The 23,439-nt window shown below is 36.4% G+C and overlaps 1 protein-coding gene across 1 annotated transcript in view; it reads left to right on the top strand.

The window, feature by feature from the left end:
* TFEC (transcription factor EC) overlaps window positions 1-23,439 on the top strand; it is a gene marked incomplete at its 5' end in the record, with an annotated part of 30,019 nt that overhangs the window by 291 nt on the left and 6,289 nt on the right. Inside the window, 4 exons of the mRNA XM_010004319.1 lie at window positions 2,147-2,242; window positions 16,715-16,829; window positions 17,690-17,746; window positions 20,034-20,109. Of these exons, the coding sequence (XP_010002621.1) occupies window positions 2,147-2,242; window positions 16,715-16,829; window positions 17,690-17,746; window positions 20,034-20,109 (344 nt within the window). The remainder of the gene's footprint in view (window positions 1-2,146; window positions 2,243-16,714; window positions 16,830-17,689; window positions 17,747-20,033; window positions 20,110-23,439) is intronic.

The following is a 23,439-nucleotide window of genomic DNA, read 5'->3' as shown; positions in this document are numbered from 1 at the left end:
TGGGGAAACAGATTTTGCATACTTCTGCAAAAAAGTTATGTGACCCACATTGCATTGGTAGTGGGCGAGAGATTCTTTACTTTAGTGGGGTCTTTGGTTGTGGCACTTGCTGCCTGAATCCTATTGGATTAAGCGGGTGGTTTCCTTGAATGCCTGTGAATAGTTTATTGCATGATCAAGCTTCTAAATTGCTGCCAGTTAAAATGTACTCCTGTGTCTTTTTACCTGTGTCATACATTGCTGTACATTCTTTTAATATGTACTTTGTGATGCAAAATTTTGGTGCTTTTTTTTTCAGACGAGATATTTCTGTCTAAAAGTATTATCCTTGCTGCATAACAAAGTTAAATACTAATTACCTTACAGATGTGACTGAACGAATCGCTCATTCATTTTTCAGTTATCTGATATATTTATATATGGGTTATCTTGGGTGCATTGGCGTAGATATGCTAACTTTAGTGCCATCATCTATTTTAATAGAGGTACAGCTATTATACACTGTCAGATTCTCAGTCAGTGTGAGATGTAGATCGAATGGAGATGCTGTATCATGTCTTGGGCTTTAACAAAAGAGAGGAATCTTGCACTGTGACCCATTTGAGCATGGGGAGTTTATGCTTCTAAGCTTGAAAAAACTGTAAAGTACAAACCCAACACTTCCTGGAGAGATCATCTGGGGCCCTTCAACTTTGACATTTTATGTCAAGTTTACAGATGATTGGAGTCACTACTCTGCAAAGATTGTTTTAGGTGGTCTTTGTGGAGGCTTCTGTAGTCAACTCTGCGCTGACAAGTGTGCTGGAACCATTCTCAAACACTTTGGGAATCTGATCAGGAACAGCTGGTGCACACCACTAGTACCACTGCATGTCCTCAAGAGCAAGGCTGCTGCTTGTAAACCACTCCCCTGAAAGGTGCCTGGTGATGCCTGGGAGAGTGACAGCTGGCACAGGCCAAAGTCCTTGTAGTCATCACGCCAATAATTAGAATCATCCCGTCCTCGGGCTCAGGGAGATCACTGGCACAGCAGAATGTCCTAGTTGCAGATGCACCCTATGGTCCACCGTAGGCTGTAGGTATATTAGTAAATAGTAGAGAGCTAACACACAGGTTGGTGCACTGAACTGTATTCATCCATATTGTCTAATTGTTGGATTTTCCTGGCATCCTTTTGGCCCAAACAGCATTTTCCTAAATAAATCTGTGCACAGTTCCTCGGACAGTACAGGTCTGTTTTTTGGAGAGGGAGATGAGTATGACCAATGTTGGGCCATGTGCCCTAAAAGTCTATGTTGAAAGGTCCCTGGCCTGTGTGACACTTTCTTTTGTTGTGTAGGACTCTCTACATTTCCTCCAGCTACAGCTCTTCAAGGACTTCCCAAGAGCTGCTTGACAAGCCTCTGAGCACGAGTCAACTGCTCCAGCAGGCAGTAAACAGTGAAAGGTTCATAATGAGATCTTTCCCAAAGTTATTTCGAAAATGTTATCAGACCAAAATTATTACTGAGAACTCATGCTGTCCAAATCTATATATGTCTGTATGTCCCCAAAGTATTCACTGTTTTATCCCAAACAATTTATTAGCTATTCCATCTTCTTCAGTAGCTTTTGGCTCAGATTTGAGAAAACATGGGACCAGAAGGCTGGCTGGAGAGGTATCCAGTGTCCTGCCTAACCCAATGCAAATTTCTGCCGGCTGAATCTTGAGAGCAGTGTGTAACACCAACTGTTGAGTGACTCACTCTGTTGCAGAACCATAGGTTCCTTTCAGCCTTGCTGCACCAGTGCAACGATGCACTGTGGATCTGACATATTTGATGAAGGTGACAGAAAGATCACAGTTACAACTTTGCAATGCACTTCCTTCATCGGAGCTCAGTGTTGCAATAAGGGGGTTAAAAAAGGGGAATGGGCTGATGTTCGAGAGGAAAGCAGTAACATGCTAAACCACAAATACTGTTTTCACAAGAAGTAAAAAATGTGAATATTGTGTAAAAGTGCTTGAATTATTTGAATTTTAATATATAAACTTCTGAAATTCAGTTGTATTGATGAAATAAATACTCAAGATTTGTCTGCATTTTCAGAATAACAGTGTTTCCAGTATTATTTGTAATGATTAATATAACTATTATTTTATCAGATGGAAGAGGTGATTGAAGACATAATCAATATGGAATCAAATTTTAATGATGAAGGGATAGGTTGTTCTGAAACTCCTCTACTGATGCAAAGAACTGTAAGTATTTTGTGGAATTTCATCTTGCTCTTTATAATAGAGAATTTCATTCAGTGATTCAAGCACATGTCACACTTCAGAGGCTAAAGCAGTGGAATATTCCCCTTTCTCTTAATTTGCTTGTCTTTTTCTCAAGAAATATTACAGGAAAGAGATCCAATGTGGTGGGACACAGCTGTTTTACATGGTCTGATTAGCATTTGGGGTTCTAGCCCAGCACCAGGTTCGGTGCATAACACATTTGATGTACTAATTCCCTTGTAGGACTATGGATATAAGGAGTCATCAGACCCTAGAAGACCTTTTAAAATCTTAAGCTTAAAGATTCTTCTTCATCTAAAAAAGTCAACGCTTCCCCTTGAATATTTTCTACAATACAGTAGTTTCTCCAATGTGTTATACTAAAGCGAGGGTGGGCTCTGTTTCTTGACTTTCATAAAGGCAAGTTGCACTCAGATGAATAATTTTAAGAACAACTACGAGAAATGTCACTTTTCAGGAGAAATGCTTTATAGGAATAATTGTAACAAACGGTTACAATGTGTCAGTGTATTCTTGTAAAGAAATTACAAAGGATTAACAAAAGCTACTTATATTTCCATATATGCTACACTTTTGAAGAGGAAGAATGGACCTTTTCTGGACTCAACAACTCATAGAGCATTATTTATGAAACTAACATCAATAACTGTTATGCACTTCATAGTGGGGATGTTCTTTGTTCTCTCAACCCTGATTTATCTTCTGAACATTTTTCCACATATTTTGTCCTCTGAGCCTTACAGTAAATACTGATAAAGAGAAACTTCACTCTGGTGAAAGCATGAAGATTTTCACAGGCTTTGGTAGTCTACAAAGCTAATTTCAGAATACAGTCAGGTGCTTGCTTTTAATCACCCACTGGAGGAACATCTTTTTCTGACTACAGAACATCACTGGCTACAAAAATACATTAGGAAATAAGATCTCTATGCCTCTGTGTTGCCCAGTACAAAGTCCAGAATTAATGACAATTTATACTTCCATGAATACGTGGCATTTGCATTCCAACTAAAGTACTGATGGATTCAGTCTGATTTATACATATCTTGGTACAGAACATAGCAAAGAAATGCTCCCTGAGGAACGAATTAATATTTTGGCTCAAATTAAGATGAGGCAAGGGAGTGTCCTTCCAGGTGTCATATCAGGAGATGGTGATGAAAGGCATGAATTCTGGGTTTTGGGCTAGACTCACACTCCCTCAACACCTTTTAAAACTGGATGATGTTAATATATGCTAATTCCAGCCTCATTAGCCTTTATCTTCAGCCATGAAGGACATATCTCTCTAAAATGTATTGAATGCCTTATTCTTGATGAGCAAGAAAATATGCAGTGACTTTTAGGCCTACCTGGTACTTTACTTCCAAAGATTTGAGGCTCCTGCAATGCCTGTCAGCAAGGTAATGTTATTTAGATTTTTGTTTATGCTGAGGAAATCACCAGATTGTTAGATAAAGCCAGAGCATATATTTCCAAATCTCTCTGTACAGCACTATGCAAAAATGAAGCCTGCCTTCAAAAAAGCATGTGAACTGCGCCAGCGCGGAAGCTATCAGTGTCTCTGTCTCTTCTGTCCCCTCTTTTGGCAGTGTACTCCAGATATACATAAAAGAAATAGGCAGATGGAGGCAGTTTCAGGCATTTAGTGTGTGACTCAGGCATTTATGGTATCTTCCAGGCAACATCCTCAACCTGCCTGCAAATGTTTGATCTTCAGATGTGCAATATAGAAAGATAGAGAGGCAGACAGAAAATGTGTTCTTTAGCTCAAGTTTTTCATCATCACATTAAACGTAATGACATTTTGTTCATCTGAGTTAGAAAGGTATCTATTACAACAGTGTTGGACTAGTAGACATGATCAGTCATGACAGAATATCAGATTCCCCTGAGAAGAGGAAGTAGGGTTGTGCTGCACTTAAACAGAGATCCATATTACTTCTTAGGTACTCTGCATAAGGTGCCTGGCTATGGTGGCTGCCATCAGCACAGAGCAAGTGAGATCATAACGGAGACTGAGTTGCTCATGTTCCTGGCTGAGTTGGTGTTTGATTCCCCCTTAAACTTCTGCAGTGCAATGCTTAAATATTTTTAGGATTGCGTCTTTGGCTTTTCCCTTCTTGGCATTGTCTTGAATTTGTCCAAGCTGTGCAAACCAGTCTTTCTAAAATTCTAGAAGAACCTGAGTCTCCTAGTTTTCTGATTGTGGTATAAAGCTTAGGGGTTTTCCAGTAAAGTCTTCTCTTGAGCAAGCCAAATTTAGGAAACCATTTTCTATTCTCATTTTTCTCAAGTGATATTGTCTGAGGTTGTAGGCTTTGCAGTGCTATCTGTTGTGTGTTGCAGTGAATTAATGTTTGCTTTAGTCAGATGCACCTATGTACCATTTTAATGGCATGTTAAATGAGGATATTGAATTCTGAGACCACTCGTGAATAATTGCTCAGAGGCTGATTGTCTGACCCTGAATTAATGAATTACAACCATGTATTAGTAAAATCAGAGAAGTGAAAACAAGAACATCTCTCCATCTCTCATTAAAATTATTAAAGCTTCTGAAGAGCAGATTGTCTGGCTTTTATTGTGTTTGGCCCCAAAATCGTAATATTATAAGACTTTCTTGCTTTGTGTGGCAACCTAAGAATTTCTTGAAGTAGGGAATTCTCTCTGTGCTTCTGTTGCTGTTAACAGTCCTATAATGGTAGAAACCTACTTTTTATAATTATTTTTTAGAAGTTGAGTTAAAATATAGGACTAGGTCTTCCCTATATACAAGAAATCTGGATTTTTCTGAAAATATTTGTAAACTCAGTTATATATTTGTCCAGAATTCATAACTGAAATCAAGTCATAACTGTTCTTATCACTTGATGAAACTAGGTTGTTCATCATGTAGAAGGCAAGATTTATTAAAGAAAACTTGAAAATGCCACCAATTTAAGTCTTTTTTTCTTGTTATAATAATTTAGTCTTATGAAACTTTTTACTAAAGGCAGCAACATATTTATTTACGTTGTAAAAAATCTATTTTTGTGCTCAGTACCATATAGGAGTGACAGGTTTCTTCCTCACATTATAGGAATCATTTAAAAAATGAGGCAAAGAGTATATGGGTGAGTATGAGATAAATAATGTCATGTATGTCAGATATGGTGACAGATGTTTCAAAAGTAAACATTTTTAATTTTATCAGACTTTCATTCTTATCCTAAATCCTCACAGTCTATTCAGCATTTTGTAGTGAATTTAAAGTTTATTAACTTCCAAATGCTCAGAACATAGGAACTGGAGGTGTGCAGGTCTGTTAATGCAAAGCACATATGATACCATCATTTAAAGTCTGGAGGAAAAAGCTGTGGTCTATATTTTGTTTGGTATCTGAAAAAAGGAAATTTAAGAAACATGCTGTATCAAGGGAGATGTGAAGAACATTACTAAAAGTAAAGAGAGCCAGAAATGAGCACAGTTAAAAAATACCATCTCTGTGCTTTTCAGTGTTGCATTTGTCAGTGTGTGACTTAGTGAACCTCTACTTGTTACTAAATGTTGTTTTGTTTTGCTAATGTATGTATACATCCCTAGGACTCACCCAGAAAGCCCAGTAATTTAGCAAGCACAACAGTGACTTCTGTGAAAACGTTTGGCTTTTTACCAGTACTTTCATTAAGAAATAACTACTGTAGCCCAGATAATAACTGAACAGCTACTGGGATAATACTCTACACTTGACATGCAGTCCACTGAAAAGCATTAGGAAATTAGCTTGGAATGAGAATGAAATGAAATGTTAATGTTGTGCAAGGGCATAGGCTTCTCTTGTACCATTCTGGATGGTACAGGCTGGAAAATAATACAGTTTTGTGTAGATTTCCAAGGATTCTAAGTTATCTTTTGTTATAGTGCAGAGGAAAACAAGAGCCTTCAGAAGTTTTCTTGAAGAAGCCCAGGGAGAGAGGCTGTGTAGCAGTTGGATTGTTGCTGGTGAGAGCTAGGTAGTAGTGTAGAGTAGGGCTTGGGGCAGAGCATTGCCTTAAAACTGGACCTCAGGAGATCTGCACACAGTGGTCTATGGTGACCTGTTAAATCAGGTGGGCTCACTGTTGCTAGAATGCTAAGCATTGAATGACTAAGCAAAATGGACCAGTTCCTTCTCAATTGCCTGGGCCAAAATGGAAAGTTTCTCCTCTGAAAACATTTTCATTGAATTTTGACCATGTCCAGTAGTAAATACAGCCAAGAAAATAATGTTTCTATGTTGATTTATTAATAATACCTGAGAAATGCTTTCCTTAATTATTCCCCTGAATGATCTTGCCAGCAAGAATGTTTCCTGAAAGCAATGGCTTCTAACCAATAGGATGCACTGATCTTGCTATATATGGATAAATGCACCATAAGTGCACAGAACAGATTTGCCTTCTCTGTTAAAGCAAGGTTGTTTTTCTGTTTGTTTGTTTTTGGATTTTTGTTTGATTGGTTTTTATTTGTTTATTGGTTGTTTGTTGTTTTTTTTAATTCTGCAATCTATTTTCCAAAATAATTCTTTCCTTTAAAGGAAAGAAATACTAAAATACTTGAAGCAGCATTAATTTCTCCAACAGCTCCAACTCTAACTGCATAGTGAAATCATTATAGTGTCACTGGTGCTTTGAAGTTCATATCACCTCAGAGAGTCAGAGATGTCACAAGCGATGAATCTGTTATTGGAAACTTTTTCTATCTGTGAATCTAATCAAATTTCTTCAGTCCTTCTTTGAATCTCATTTGGTGTATGTGGTATTTATATGCCAGGAAAAGAAGAGTTAAAAGAAAAAAAAAGTTATTGCTGTTTGTGCCATTTTAATGAAATGAGACTGCCCCTCAGCTGAAACTTGGTTTCATCTTTAGATTATCAGAGAATAACTGCATAACATTCAACTATTATATTAGGTAAAAACCTCTTTATTATTTGTTACAACTAAAAACAACAGCTAACGGGCAGCAGATCCCACAGATCCCATTGCTAATCTGGTTTGGTGATGTACGTAGAACCAGAACAGGATGGATCTGGCTTGTCTGGTACTTCTGATTTTGAATAAGGGTAGAAAGAATGAATGAACTACCTATCCCAGTTTGTTCCATGGCTAGGCCACCTCAATACAGTCCTGAACTCAATCCAGCCACTGTTTTCCTCTGCATGCCAAGGATGTCTGTGTTGACCAGCACTGTAACTAGGAAAGGTGTAGACAGATTCTTCTTAGCTTTCACATCTGCTTTGCCCCCTCTCTAAGAACTCAAATGGCTGTCTGTAAGATAAAGAGACCTCTAGTGACATTGTTAGAAGGCATCTACAGGTGACAGGATGGAAAGACTGGTAGACAGGGATCACTAGCAGAGAGTGGAAGCTAAATTCCCTGGGCACGCTGGCATGCAAGGATTTTACAGTATTAGACGTTGGGGCTGAGCTCGTGGTCCAGCCAGCTGTGGGAGATGGCAACAAGGCAGGGAGTGGCCTGCAAAGGGGTTGCCTTGCAACAGGTTACCTCATGAGGGATCCTGAAAAGCTTTGCTGCTTCACTTGCGTGACATTTCATACATTGACAGCACACTACTTCACAAAGATTGGGAGCTACAGCCTACTTCCAGTCCACTTTGGAGTCAGTTCCACTGGGATTGCTCCACTTCTGTCACTCTTGCAAGACAATAGCTTATGTGCTTGGCTTATTCTGAGCAAGACAATCCTCAGTTACCCTGTGGCTCATCTGTGTTTGGTCAGTTCCTTTAGCATTTGAACAAATCTTGCATTGCACAGGAATGGACTAGAGGTTAGATCAGGACAGGACAGGATAGATGTTTTTCTTTCCTAATTTTTATGATTCTGTTAACTACAGCTGCTATAAAGTTCTGATTAAATCTGTTAATTCTGCTTTTGATTTTATAGAGACACTATTTATTAGTGAAAAAGCACAGTGCAGTCTGTCTGTGAAATCTCTGCTATTACAAAGTCTTTGAGGTCACAGTTTCTCATCATGGCATTAATAATTTGTATTTGTATTAATTATTTGTCAAACACTGATGGTTACCATCTGGTTGGATTACAAAAACTGCTATCTGTCCCATTGCCAGAAATCATACAGTAAAAATAAATTCAAGTAGGTACCCTCCAAAGTATTTTATCCAATAATTGCTGTAATTGTTCAATCATGAAGTAAAGCCAGGTTTCCACTAAAGGTGCATGAGTATTGCTGATCTAGGCAGCCGCCTGCAGCATAATCATGAGTATTTTTTATTTAGTGAATCCTGATGTCATTTGGGAACCTTTATAAGTTTATAAAGTCTGCTAAAGTTCAAAGCCATTTTAAAGAAAGGGCCAGAGTAAACATTAACAACCTCATTTGCTTAGGTTGGGTAACCTGAAAAGCCGCATAACATCAATGAAAATGCTTTGTCAATCACATTCTACACTAGATTAGTCTTAAAGTCCAAGGAAGAATCAAAGTTCACCTAAGTATATAAACTTCTGTCTAGCACTCCTGAGTATCATTTCCAAGTTTAACGAAAAAGAAAAATGAAGGAGAAAGAGCAGTCGGTAGCTATTAAGGAAATAGTAGACTCCTCAAAAATAAAACTGGTGAGCAAATATTTTATTTGTCTTTCTTCAGTGGTATAAAGTTGCTAGATATGAAACTGTGTCTTTCAGTCGCAGAGCACTAACAATGAAATGCACAAACTGAGAACTCCTCCAGCTTGTTTTCTGCAGCTGGGGATGTCTTTTGCTATCTTTTGTTGCCACTGCTGTTTTGAATGCCATACAAATGCCAGATGCAGGTTTGTTTTCAGTATTTTACACAATATAGTGGCCGTGCACAGCTTTTTTGTATGCTCTAAGTACTCCAAACAGACTGGCTATGAGATTTTGCAATTTACCTCATGCTGTAGAATTGGTCTTTATAGAACAGAGCATACAGTGCTTTGAGTTAAGGCAAAAACTGTGTTACCTAGCTGCAGCACTCAAAACCTGTACAAAATACCCAGAAAACTCTAACAGCATGATGTCTAATAACCCTTCTCTATTTCGGGGGTTGACTTCTCTAACTGAAGGAAGCCAGAAGATTGGAACTCCATGCAACTGCAGTAAATATTTTCATAACTATGAAATGAAGGAAAATTTCCTATTTTGGTGTTCTCTTTCAGAAAAGTAATGACACATAAATGGAAGTATTACTGGAAATGGCCTCAAGTTGTACCAGTGGAGGTTCAGATTAGAAATTAGGGAAAATTTATTTACTGAAAGAATGGTCAGGCATTGGAAGAGGCTTCCTAGGGAAATGGTGGAGTCAACATACCTGGAGGTGTTAAAAACTGTGTTGACATAGTAGTTCAGGACAGGGTTTAGTTGACATCTTGGTGTTGGGTTGATGGTTAGACTTTATGATCTCAGAGGTCTTTTCCAACCTTAGTTATTCTATGATTCTATCATTATTCTAAAATAAATGGGGTTTTGTATGTAAGTATCTTTTATCAACATGGTCTTCATCTCAGAGCTTAACACATGTTGAACAGAGGTAAGAGAAAAGGACAGATAAAACAAGCTTCTAATTCTTCTAATATGCATTCCTCACTAATTCCAAGCTGTGAAGCAGCATCTACAAGCAAACTCCTGCTGTTTGAGTCCACCAGGCAGATCCTTTTTTATCCCAAAGCCCTGATAGACAGCAACTGCTTCAAGCCTCCTGTTGTTTTCTGTATACAGCAATGCAAGACCTGAAGTCCTTAGTAGATGACAGATAATAGAAGGCAGCTATATTAAGCTCCTTGTGGTCTGTAATGTATTCAGATACTTATTTGATATGTGAAATGTAAGAGGACATGATATAAAATATAATATATTTATACAAATACTGATAAGAAAGATGTTAGCATCTATATTTAACAGAAAGTGCCCCATAGTCTAATCCTGTAAAAAAATACATCTGGCTTTCACTCATTTCTCAGCCTCAATTTGCCACTTTTCTTGTGTTTTTGTGCTGATGTTTGTTCTTTGCTTTCAGAGGAAGAATTTGAATTATTTGGTAAATGCATTTACATATGGTAGCTGGAGAAACAGAAGGAACCAGGAATTAGTTATCTGGTGTTAGTAGTGAAATGATCATAGGATAACAGCTAACACAGCTGCCATTTAATTGTCATCTTTGGTTTCAGACCCTGGAGGTTAGTGCTGTGGTACTCCAGTGGACTTTGATTTCCAGCTGCAAGTTGGATGATGACAGTATCACAATATCACTTTTTGTCTCTGGCTGTTATGTTAGTTTTTTAAGCAGAAAAACCAAGAGCAGCTAAAACTGTAAAATTAAGACATGATAACTGAAAGAGCAGACCTCTTCTGCAAAAATCTGATTCTCCAGAAAATTCCTTTGCTTGGTCATATTTGATCAGACATTCATCTAGACAATGGGCTTCTATGTATATGATCAGGGAAGGAATGTACTGTAACTGGGATTATGAGCAGAGTTCATTTTTCTCTGATGAATAATGAAGCAGCTTGATGATCATTATTTGAAGATAAAAAATGAACCAGTTTTCATGCATAATATATAAGGTGTAATGTAATATATCTGAACATTAAGTCCGTGGTTGAGGAGTGTGTAATTATGAGCCATGTTAAAGATAAATATAGAAGGAGATACAATTTGTTCAAAGGAAAACAAGTCCGAAAAGGAAAGCATTTGCTTTTCTGCTGTTCTCTTTAGGTAATATAAAGAGGAACTGGAATATGTGGCTGTTATTACTAAGAATAGTTTATGTTAATATATGTGTGTTGTATTGCAGTTACAAATGGACTTAAAACATGTAACTGTAAATGTGATGCTCTTGTTCTAGAATCTAAAACCATTATACTAGAACTTTTTTTGACAGTTGACAGTGTGGACATATCCTTACAAAGAAAACAACTTATGTTGTTCAGCTTTCTTCAAGCAACAGAACAAATGCAAAAGAAAGCCAGAGGTAGAAGCTCAATCTTCTGGGTCCAGGACTTATATTCACCTACAAGATTATTCATCCTGTCTGAAATACCTTCGAATTAGACAAAAAAATCACAGTTTATTAAAATATGCATTGAAGATAAAGAAATTACCTCAGTTTCCTCTTGTTAACAATTGGAAACACTCATTACACCAGATAGTACTATTTAGAAAGTGGATTTGCAATTATTGGGTTATAATACACTAATTAATCAACTCACTATTTGGCCAAATTCGTGCACTTTTCTAAAAATTTCAAAGATTGAAAAATAGTTTTGTTACCTGCCATGGATAGACAGGAAAAAAATGACAATGAATTAAGTATGTAACACAAATACCGAACAAACTTTGACTTGATGTGTAAAATGAACTGTGGATACAGTTCCAAATTCAGTTTTCTACGTTTAGGAAGCATAAATAGGATAATAGCATAAAACTTCATAAAATCTCTGCTTTGCTTTTTTAATTAAAATGAATAAGCAAGAACCACATTGAAATGGATGTTAGTTAACATCTTTTTTCTGACTAAGAAGAAGTAGCTTCATTTTACAAAACTATTCCTTGAAGTGATGGTATCAATTAGGTTCATGAGAACATGATTTAAGTGGGATATATTGGAAGAGGGAAAGTATAAAGTATTGTGCTAATACGTCACATGTGAACACTTAATATTAGAGGCAGCCTGGGCAAGTACTAATTTTTGCCGAGCACCAAAAGAAATTTTCCCTTGTAGATACAGTACTTAACCAGGTTAGTCAGCTACATAGCTTATGCTTGAGATAAGTAGAGCAGCATGTGTTATGCTTCCCTGCTACTTGAGTTTGCCAAGTCTATAGGTGCAGTACATAAAATCTGACCCTGTGTGGTAGGGCAAATGATCCTCAGAACTGTCTGTACTGCACACCAGCTGCTCTGCATGTAAGCCATACTTCTGTTACTGCAGGAAATATAGGCAGGTGGACACCCCTGGTGAGTTGCAATTCTGCAGTTGTTAACCTTAAAAAAAAGAAGGTAGCAAAGGAAGTTTCTGCTAGCATGACTACTCCTGCAGCTTGCTTCCCACGTGCCCTCTTTTTTGTGGGTTCTTCTGACTTGGATAGAATGAAGACCTCTGGAAGAGGCAGTCTGGTCCTGACCTCTGTATTTTCTGGGGACGTCTTGACCCTTCTGATTGTACACTTGGGCCTGTGAATGTGACTGTGAAGAAATAAGACCTGGGAGAAATGGTAGCTGGAAATAAGCATCCACTAACAGGACAGTCCATCCTGCTGCCTGTTCCCAGGCCCCTTAAGGGAGAGAAGATTAGCTGTTGAGTTGTTTTGACCTGTCAAGACAATCAAGTTGCCTCTGGTGAAAAGCACTTGCTATCCTAGGCGTTAGCCGTTTTAAGTAACTAGAGCATGTAAGGTGTCTGCTCTTTAAAAATGTACATATCCTGCATCACTTCCATGATTAGTGACATACTTTTGGATGTATGGAGAGCTATTTGCTACTGGAAATAGTCTTCTTAGCTAGTCCTGCAAAACCAGGGTTTGTCGGTTGTTTCCTTCTTTTATTAATGCATATTAGTAAAATGCAATACAAATGACATAGGAAGTAACTGAATCTTATGTTTGGATTAAGGGGCAAGCTAAAGAAATTATAAAGGTTTTGTTAAAAGAAAATATATTAAAGAAGTCACCCAAGAATAAGTCTTTAACCTCAATTTATTTAATATTTTCATTAGTGACCTTGCTACAGAAAAAGTTTATGTTGACGAAATTTACAGAGGTAGCAAAAGTAGAAAGTATTGCCAATACAAAGGAGGATGATGACATGACAGAGGAAGAATTATATGGCTGTGATGACAGAACAGTATAAATGGAAGGAACGTAATAGCAAAGTCATTCATTTAAATACTAATAACAGGAAAGTCTGCAGTAAGCTGAGAGCTCATTAACTGAAGATGACAGAGAAAGATCTGGTTACATTAGTTGCTCAGAGGATGACTATAAGCTGTCAAAATGATGGGGCTGCAAAAAGGAGACAAATATGATCTTAGGATCCATCACAAGAGATTTCCAAGAGACACAATGAAATATCCACTGTGGAATTCACTGGGTAGAAAACTTTTAGAAAAAGGTAGAGGTGTCCACCCTTCAGAGGAACTAACTCAATGCAGGAAAGATAGAGAGAGAGACCTGTTGGGACAAATCATAACATGGAAAATCTGGCTAAAGAAGAGTGGCCTATTCAATTTAGCAAACCAAAGACTTAAGTGAGCTATGGTCACTCACAATAATCTCATGAGGAGGTTAAACAGTTAAATTTATAAGTTAAAGGAACAAATAACCAAAATAAAATTTGTCTGGAAATGGAAATAAAAATAAAGCTTTTTAACAATAATTTGCAATCATTCAACTTTTGGAACACGATCCAAATGAAAATATTGGATATGTGAAACTTCCAACCCAAACCATTCTGTGACTCTATGATTATGTGATGATATATTAAATCAACCAAATATCTAGGAAATGCTTTCTGCTCCAGGGTCTCTGTGTCTAGGCTGGGGAATTACCATGTTTAGCAGAATTTTTAAATTAAGAAAAACCTAGTTGACTTTTGAACAGGGTTGAGCTGTTATTTTCTAGCACTGCAACACCGACTGTGATAGAATGATGGCCCTTTCACACTTGAATGTTAATTTAATACAAATACATCATGCAAATATTAGCCAAAATGGAAAAATACTTAAATAGTATGTGATCATGTAAGTGAAGATATGATCATGACATAGAGCTGTTTAGGGTCAACAAGTGAACAGGTGCAAACAACCCTTATCCATGTAGGGGTTTTTTTTGTGTTAAGGATCATTCTCTTTCTTTCTGGGAAGATGTGGAAAAACTACTTGTTTTACATCTTCCTGGAAATTCTGTGACATTTATCAGTAGACACACACCATGGACAGATACTCACTTGCAGCCCTGTCTGTGTGCGATGCACTGCTTCAGAGGTTCTGCTGATGGAAGGAGGTGTAAGCACTCTTACTGCTCTGGACAATCGTGGCTGAGTTAGATGGAAGTACCTTCATCAAATGTGTAATCAAATTCAGCTGAAATGTTTAGCTGTGTTTTTTAAGTTGAGTTTACTCATGCTCTTTTGAACCCTCACACACTTCTGAACTTTGAAGCATATTGATATTGTTTTTTCATTACCAGCTAAGTTGAGCTTTTCTCTTGGATTTAAACCTTGGCATTTGAATTCACGTCTTTGTGAATAGGCTACAGAAATCTAACTATATTTCAAGGATAAAGATGAATTACTACTTGAAAATTAGAAATATTTATGTATTTATATGTAGTTTTTGTGTCAAACTGTGGTTTACAATTCTGATTTTTTTCATTAACAGTATTGGTAATCTTAAAATTAAAAAGATTTCCACAAGTTTCATGCAAGTTATTGAAAGCTGTGTGAAATATGTAGGATATGATAGATAGGCATTTCTCATTTGTTAGATTATTTATTGTACTATATTTTTTTCAGTGGTTACTATTTCCCAGCATTTCACAAAAACAGTAGCCTAAGCCATAATTGCCTTATCCAAAGTCCACTGGTGTAAGTGTCAGAGTCACACTGACTCTCAGGTTTTTTTAACATTGTGTTTTCCTATCATTTCAGTAAACCAAATTTATTTACGTGAATGTAGGAAGGCATTAAGCATGTGCCTAGAGCTAATATGAGTTCACTCTTGTAATACAATAATAACAAAATATGAAAATGCAAAGGTAAAGCTGCAGTGAGCTCTGGAATGAAACAAAGGTGCTTAATGTGCGAATGCGCTTAGTGTTCAAATCCTCCATATTAAACATAGCTTGTTCTTGAGTAATACTCAACTGAATTCCAAACATTCTTTTAAAAAGTATTTTCATTGAGAGATCAAATATGTAAGCAGATTTTAAAAACTGACTTGGTGTTGTGATTTCTAATGGTGTTTAAGTATTGTTAGCTCTCCTACATAATAAACATCTACTTTAAAGGTGAGCATGTTATTTATGTGTGTTCAAAAAGAATTACTTCCTTTCATCGTAAGTTATACAACAGGGAATGTAAGACAAACAAGATTCTTAGATAATTTAGGAAAGCTAGTAAATAATTTAGAAAAACAATTATTTAAAAAGTCTAAAGTATTTAGACTTTCAAATTTCATATAAAAGTGTAGCAATCATAGCCATAGAATGATTTCACACTGAGAAAGTTGTTGGGAAACTGTCTGCATTCTAAATAACTTGTGGTGAAGCTCTAAGCCTCTACAAGTGATCATATTCTAAAAAAAGGTGATTCCAAGCAGACCTATGTTTGGTGTCTTGGTGACCTGCCTTAAAAATTCCAATGGGTTTTCAGGCCAGGTAGAAACAAACTCAATTTCTGAGCCTTTGTGTGCTGTCCAAAAAAGAAATAAATATCAGCACAAACTTTATATGCATGATCAAATGAAAAAAAAACAACAAAAAACGTTGTTCCTATTGCCTTAAGAAGGCAGCAAGAATGCAAATGTTTTTTGAGAAGCTAGATGTGGACTCTTTTTATATAGCTATTTTCATATGAACATACAGAAATACATAAAAGAATGATCAGTGTTGAAAGGCTAGTTACATGGTCACAGAAACTGATCCTGAACTTTATTAAATTTCTACATATTTTGTAGTAATTTCAGAAATGTAAAATTATTAAAGTAAAAGTAATATTTGATTAATTATCTGGAACCCATAGAAACATGCTTTAGACTTAACTCTCTTTAAGTGCACTCTATGGGTTTGTTTAAATAAAGTTATGTTACATTTTGGAAGGTAGTAAGGATAAAGTTATAGATGATCACATACGTTATGCATGTTAAAGCCATTAGGTTATCTGGTGTATCCTGACAACAGTGCAAAGTGCTTTCCTTAAAGCTTATTTTTTGATGCTCTGTCCACTCTAGTTTTAGCTATTGCATCTAAATTATATTGCTAAACCAGGCACAGTATGAAGTACCAGTCTGGAGTTTAGTGATGTGGTTAAAAAAATCACTGGTGACCTGGTCAAAACTTTCAACCTAGTTCATGTTTGAAGTACAGTTGTGGAATCCTGTTATTGGAAAATATTGTATAGAAGCAGTTAAAACCAGACACTGGGGGCCATATATGACATTGCTCTGCATCTGAAACCCACTTAGAAAGCTGCTTGTGGAACAGTAGCAGACTGTGACCCTTCACTTTTAATTTTATTCAATATTAGGTAATGACAAACTTTTCCTTCAGACACATACAGATCCCTTCTGAAGAACTCCAGACTCATATTCAAAGGAGTTTGCTCTTTGTATTTATGCTTTTTTAATCTTTTTAGTTTTTAACTTATTTTAATGTGTTGGTTTTTTTCTTAATCTTCTTTCCTTCCCCTACCCCACAAGCTATCTAGCAGCATTTTGGATATATACAACAGTGACCAGGGAATGGCACCAGCTAATATGGGTCTCACAAATGCTTCTTGCCCAGCTAATCTACCAGTAAAAAGGGAACTTACAGGTAAAAGAACTCTCAGATTTTAGTATTTTATAACTTCAGAAGTGACAGTGTTTCTCTTAAAAGTTGAATAAATCTTACCCATGGCATAGGTGTTTATAATTAAATTCATGAGACTTTGTAGTTTCATTTAAGAAAAAGAACAAAGACCAAGGAAAAATGTTTTATTTCTGTTCTTCTCCTTAGTAATTCAGAAATCATGTTTTCCCCCTGTTTTTTATGAACATCATGCTTTTAATAAACCTTATTCTTTCAGGAAACATAGTGGATTCTTCCACATGTTGGCTCCTGAACAACGGTATAAATAAATTATCATCCATTAAATTTGTTCCAGGGTAGAACAAATGATTCTTTTAAAGCATTACAATAAGGCTATTCAAGGTAAATCTATATTAGTAGATTAACAACTTTAAAAGTTACATTCAATTAATTCAAAGAATGCTAACAACCATGTACAGTTTATTAGTGTCACTCAGAGGAAACAGTGAGATTGTTCAATATCTTGCAAATCTGATTAACTCTTGCATTATGGGATATACAAATCCATAATAACATTAGTGTGTTGTAAGTTTTATCCTGATGTAAAATATAGAAAAGTGGAGGAAAAAAAACACCCTCTATAGCATTTCTGTGTTCTTAAATAAAAAATGTTCAATAAATCTTAAGCAACCTGCCAGACTTGCTCAAAAATTTAGCACTGGTAGAATATAGATTTGCTTATGATCTTGTTTAATAATAAAAAGAGTAATGAAGTAAAAAGACTAGAAAGCTGCTCTTTGTGACAAGAGGCCATTTTGAAAAGGTGAAATGAGTACTGGAATTGCAACTTAAGGACTGTTTTAATAAATGTTACTTTCTGTCAGAAGCAGATACACGAGCATTGGCAAAGGAGAGACAAAAAAAGGATAATCACAATCTCAGTAAGTATATGTTCATCTTCCATTTTATTAAATGTAATGTATGAGGAATTTTTTACAATTTGAAATTTGAAATGTTTTTGGTAACTCAGAATACCACTGGAACTGTAACAGACTTAAATCAGGAAAGCTAGATTGAAACAAATTTCCAAGCTTCAAAATTTCCCCTCTGATCCACTAGCATAAGTGCTGGAAGTTAATTTTCAGGAATAACTACAAAAATAGGAAGAAAAATAATTCTGTAAGAGTCCACTGGTAAAGAAATTTTTTTCTTTGCTTTTTTTTTTAAGCCAATGCTTAGTTTACTTTTGATTAGTATCTGGCAGAGTGTTTCCACATTGTAAATATTAATTAAACAACGGCTATTATGCCATATGACTGCATAGGTAACGTACATTCTTTACTTCTGTTTGCCCAGCCAATATTTTGAGGACACAACTGAAATATATATTTTAAATTGTTTAGTTGCCATGTGCTTTTGTACAGTATGTTCTCCTACAAGATCAAGCATGATGCCAATGGGATGCAAGGGGTTGCATAAGAGTACACTCAGAATTGTAACCCTGTCTACTGAATGTAGGAGTCGTAACTACAAAATCTGATATTCCTTAATCTGTGGAATGAAATTCTTGTTAACAGGGAGACTAAGACAATGTCTCACCAAGGTAGAGCACTTAATCAGGGTAAATAATAACAACTAGGTAGTTCCCGGAGCTGAAATCAGAAATGACTGCTGCACAAACCTAAGAGCTTCACACAGACAGGAAGAATAAACACCTCTGTGTATTCAAATAAGTAAAAAACTAGAGGTCATCTTTGTGGTGAGGCTGAGACTGAAAGTGAGATGCTTGTATGACTATGAGAAGGTTGAAGCCAGCCAAGTATGCCCCATTAGGCTGTCCTAGGCTGTGCACTTCTAATTTAGCTATACTGGGGTTTTTGTACTTAAATTAAAAATTAGGGCTTCACACTTGAAGTGCACATCAGTGTACATGGATGTAGGGAGCATTTATCCATTCTGGCCATGTTCTAGGATGGCCAGGTCTGAACTGAGAGCACAGTGGCATTAGCATAATGAGCCCAAGGTAAGGTCTTCCAAGAAGCAAGAGATAAGAGAAACAACTCAGTGTAATGCTAGTGATGGACCAGAGCTGAATCTTTTCTAGTCTGTGAGGTCTGGAACGAGTTAAAGTGCAATAGGAAGGTAGTGGACAGAAGTGCAAGTTCATGCCAGTAGAACATCACTGCTGCTCTCTGACAGCACCACAATGAGACTACATTCTCACTTGAATATACTTTCTGTATCACAGTTGTACACAAGAAATCCCCAAAAGTAATGAGATATTCTTTGGGCATGTCCAATGAAAAGTGTGAAGTTTGTGCATGTGAAAGTAACTGGGCAAAAACTGATGAGGAAGCAGAAGAATTATCTCTAAATTAGTAAAATGGGAGGTAGAAAGGTGACAGACCTTTGTGCAGAGAAGAGTCACACACTCCAGTCTGGATACAAGTACAATGCAAATAAAATGGACTGGGAGCACAGAGAGGGGGAACTAATTTTAAAAGGCTTATCTTCTGCTTTTTCCTTTCTAGTTAAACTACAAGTAAACCAGTATGAATTAGAAGAACCATAAATTGAAACAACTGTTGTTGTTTAAATCATGCTCTTCTTAATTTTCTCTGTGTTTTAAAAGTTATTGTAAACACTCTTGTGCTGTCCATCACTGAAAGAAACAGATGTGCTGGGACGTGTTCCTGGGACACAATCTTTCTCCATTTCAATGAAGGGATACGATTGCAGTTATGTCCTCTCTGTATTTGCAATGCTGGTAACTGTAGATAAAGGATAGTGGAGCTGTTAACTGTAACCTGTAGCAGGAATTCTGCCAAAATATGAAATGCTGGATGAGCTGTCTTGTGTCCCTGTTGAAGGTATCTGCAAAACTCTGCTAAGGTGAAGACTACATTGTGTGGGAGCAGGGTGGAGAAAGGATACATAAACATCAGAAAAAAGAGAGGTGTTTAGACAGTATGTAAATATTTCATTCTGTAAAAGGTTAGTTGTAAATGGGGGAGAAGTCTACACATAAGGTAAGATGCAGAGATAATACTAATCAGGAGTTTTTCCCAAGTGTAAGTCAGAGACAGGTAAGGGATCAAGTTGGGATTTTTATTCGAGGAAGAAATTTTATGTAAATTGACTGATATTTTTTAGCTAATTTAAATGTTTTATGTTGAATTTATCCAATGATATTTCACCATAAAAATAGTAACTGTTTCTTTTTAACAGTTGAGAGAAGAAGAAGGTATAATATTAATTACCGAATCAAGGAGCTTGGCACACTCATCCCCAAGTCTAATGATCCGTGAGTTCAACAGTCTTTCCTATTGTAATGTTTATAGTCTAAATACAGGGAACAAAAGACAGTTGCACATACGGGCTATGGGATGGAGTAATGGGATACAAAATCTTCCATGCTGGGTCCCTGGCTCAGATCAGTCTGTTAAAGTAACAAACCTTTGACAGAATTTTGGTGGCAGTTGGAAAAACTTACTTGAAAGGACAACAAACCAAAAGCAATTCTGGGTGTTTAAGAGAAACTGTCACATCAGGGAAAAAAAACCCAAACAGCCAAACTAAACCAAAACCAAAACAAATCAAGAAGAAGAAAAAAAGAAATTAAGCAAAACAATAGAAAGTCCAGCTCTCTCTCCCTGGGAGTAACTGTGTGGTGCCTCTGGAGAAGGAAGTGGTGTTGCTTTCAGCCCTTGCTGTGGGCCCTCTAGTGGGATAGAGCAAAATGCATTATGTCACTGTCTGCCCTTTCTCTAAGAAAAAAAAATCAGTCTAAGAGCCTTTAGACTGTGCATTTTTCAAAACTTCTCCACTCCTTGCAAGGAAAACAACAGTCCTAAAAAGCAAGGATAAAAATAATCATTGCTATAATTGCTATAATAATAGCATTTTATACTAATGCATATACTTACAGTAACATAAAATGCATATTGCTTAAACTATATCTGCGTTCCCTTAATGCTTGTATTTGTCATCAATATGAAAAAGCTGCCTCAATAGGAAAGCCTATTGCAGGATTAGCAATAACAGTTCAGCGTGATATTTAAAGCTGAACTTTAGCCTCAGATTTCTCATGTCACTCAGGGAAACTTTAAGACCATGGGCTAGCATGGTTGTGACTTGCATAAAATTGATTATACAGATTTTGTCTTTATCATTTGCATGTCAGTACAGGCCTGCATGATACTTTGAATGAAAACAGCTATTAATATTTCAGACTTTTTTGTTTCCTTAGGATTAAGGCACTTTTGATTATACTAAGGATTTCTCTAAACCGTATAAAGTTGTGTGAGTCTTACAAAAATACAAGGTTGGCATAACAAACTACTTGGAGTGAAAACATCAGAGAGAAAGTTAATATTTCTCATTTTAGATAATTCATGAACTTGGCTCCTTCTACATCATCCATGCAAAACTGGATAAATGGATATGTTCTTATTAATACAGAATTAGGTCTTACAGCTGAGTTAAAACAAAAAGTGCTTGAAGTACCTAAATAAAGTTTTGGGCATGTTATCCCTTGCGAACTCAGGCTGGTAGGAGAGTTTTAATTTTTCTGGAGCATCTTTTAGTATTCAAGACCATTTGGGTAAATAATGGAAAGATTTTTCAGAAAAACAGTGGATGGCACTGTTGGTTTGCAGCTATATAGCTATAATGGAAGCAAGTTACACTGCAATTAGAAGTGGGCATAAGGTACAAACTCTAGTTGTGATTTTTGATTGCCTACAGAGGTGTTTCAGTTACATGTTTTGGTTTGGATTCGGCTTTAATTTATGAACTTAGACAAAACACTTAGATACCTAGAGTAATCACTTAATCTCTTAAAATGAATTATCTGGACCTGTAATTTTGCTCTGGTAAGTGAATGACGGATTTTACCCACATATTTTTGTGTTGCTGCCTGATGAAAAAGCTTCAGGTATAGATTGTAAAGACATCACCTTTTCTTGATTTAGTCTGCAAACCCAGGACTGAGTTCAACAGAGTGACAGCCCCAAAGTAGCTTATGTTTACTAAATCATTAGGTGAACTTAAATGTCTCACAAATCTGAGGACTGCTGTCTTCAAAAGGCTGGTAATCAGTACTTTTGAAAAATAGGCCTATTTAAAAGCTTTCAAGTTGGTGATAAGAAAAAAGAGGCATCAAAAGATGCAGAACACTTCTGAAAAAACACCTTATAAAACAACTTTTCTATAACTTGATGCCAGGTTAAATTAATTCAAGGAATGTAAACAGTTGTGTCGTTTGTTTTTTTTTAATATATATATATTTGCCTATGGAAATATATTAATTTGAGCATGTTGTTTTGTTGGCTCAGCAGAACAGTTCTGTTGCCAGATCATAACTCAAGAGTCCTTACTCTCAGTTCTTGCTTTTTCTTTTGTAACACCTTACTGTGCCCCCAATCTGCTCCCTGCTTTGAAAGAAAGTGATACATCATCTCTTACAATACTTTATCTGTAACATTTTATCACACATAACATTTTCACCTGATTTATTGATTTTAGAAGATTCTTCTTGTAGTGGGAACTTAGCTAGAAAAGGAGAAACCTTTCTGATCCTTGGACTAATGACTGAAGCAGATCAGCAATTGCATTGAAGAGCAAATACTACTATAACTAAGCCATTGTGGTTAACATGCCTGTCCCAGATTCAGACTCAGGAACAAGAAAGAACATTTTTGATGCTATTTGGAAGCCTTTTAAGATTTATATTTCTTAGAACTGGTCTGTGGGGTTTTTATTTCACTTTTGTTTTGTTAGTTATATAGAGAACGTTTGGCTCCTGCAGAGATTCCACGGGGACTTTTTTTGACTGGCATAAGTCGGCATTCTTTTCACTTACTTTTTTATTTCTATTTTTATTTTTATTTTTTTAATTTAATGATGACAAGTGTGGATTACATTGTTTAAATGAATGGATGTTTTAAATTCACTTAATCAGCATTAGAAAATGAAGAAAAGTAGAAGTTACAAAGAATTTTGACTCTCTTGTTTAGTTTCAATGCTTAGAAGTCCAAGTGGTAGATAATGCATAAATGCAAAACAATTATACAAAATATTTTAAAATTATAATTAAAAAGGCCCCAAATTACACAATTACATTGTGCTGAAAAACTCATAACCTGCTCCTTTCAACATATCTAGCTTTCCATGTCTGGTTCCTTTGGGCTCAGCCATTCAGAATCCATCTTTTAAGTGGTTAACAGGATTTAATGTTGTAGTGGACTCTGAAAATGCTTACACAAGAATGTTTTATGGCAGCTAGGCTAGAATTGTCAGAAATACTAAGAAGAAAATAATAATAATATTTCTTCTAAGTATTCTAGTAATTTTACAGAACCGAGATGTTAAGAGAACCACTGAGGATTTGGGCAGAAGTAGTGAGTTGCTTGCACCCTCCCCTATCTGCTCTCTGCTTCTGCCTTTGCCTGACCTTCTCTCTGTTGTCTGCGGACAGGCCTCCTAGCAGCCAGCACAGCCACCTTTCTCATAAAGCAAAAGCTTGTGTACACTCACACTATTGTAAAATGGAAACTTGCTCCTCTTTCAGGAGAATACACTTTGTAATTGTGCAGGTCATCAAAACAAGTACAAAGTCCTTCAAAGTATTTCT

The sequence above is a fragment of the Chaetura pelagica genome, unplaced genomic scaffold (genome assembly GCF_000747805.2).
Source record: "Chaetura pelagica isolate M959 unplaced genomic scaffold, ChaPel_1.0 scaffold68, whole genome shotgun sequence".
Classification (NCBI taxonomy): domain Eukaryota; kingdom Metazoa; phylum Chordata; class Aves; order Apodiformes; family Apodidae; genus Chaetura; species Chaetura pelagica.
The sequence above is the reverse complement of the archived record's forward strand: the minus strand, read 5'-3'. Positions and strand labels throughout refer to the sequence as shown.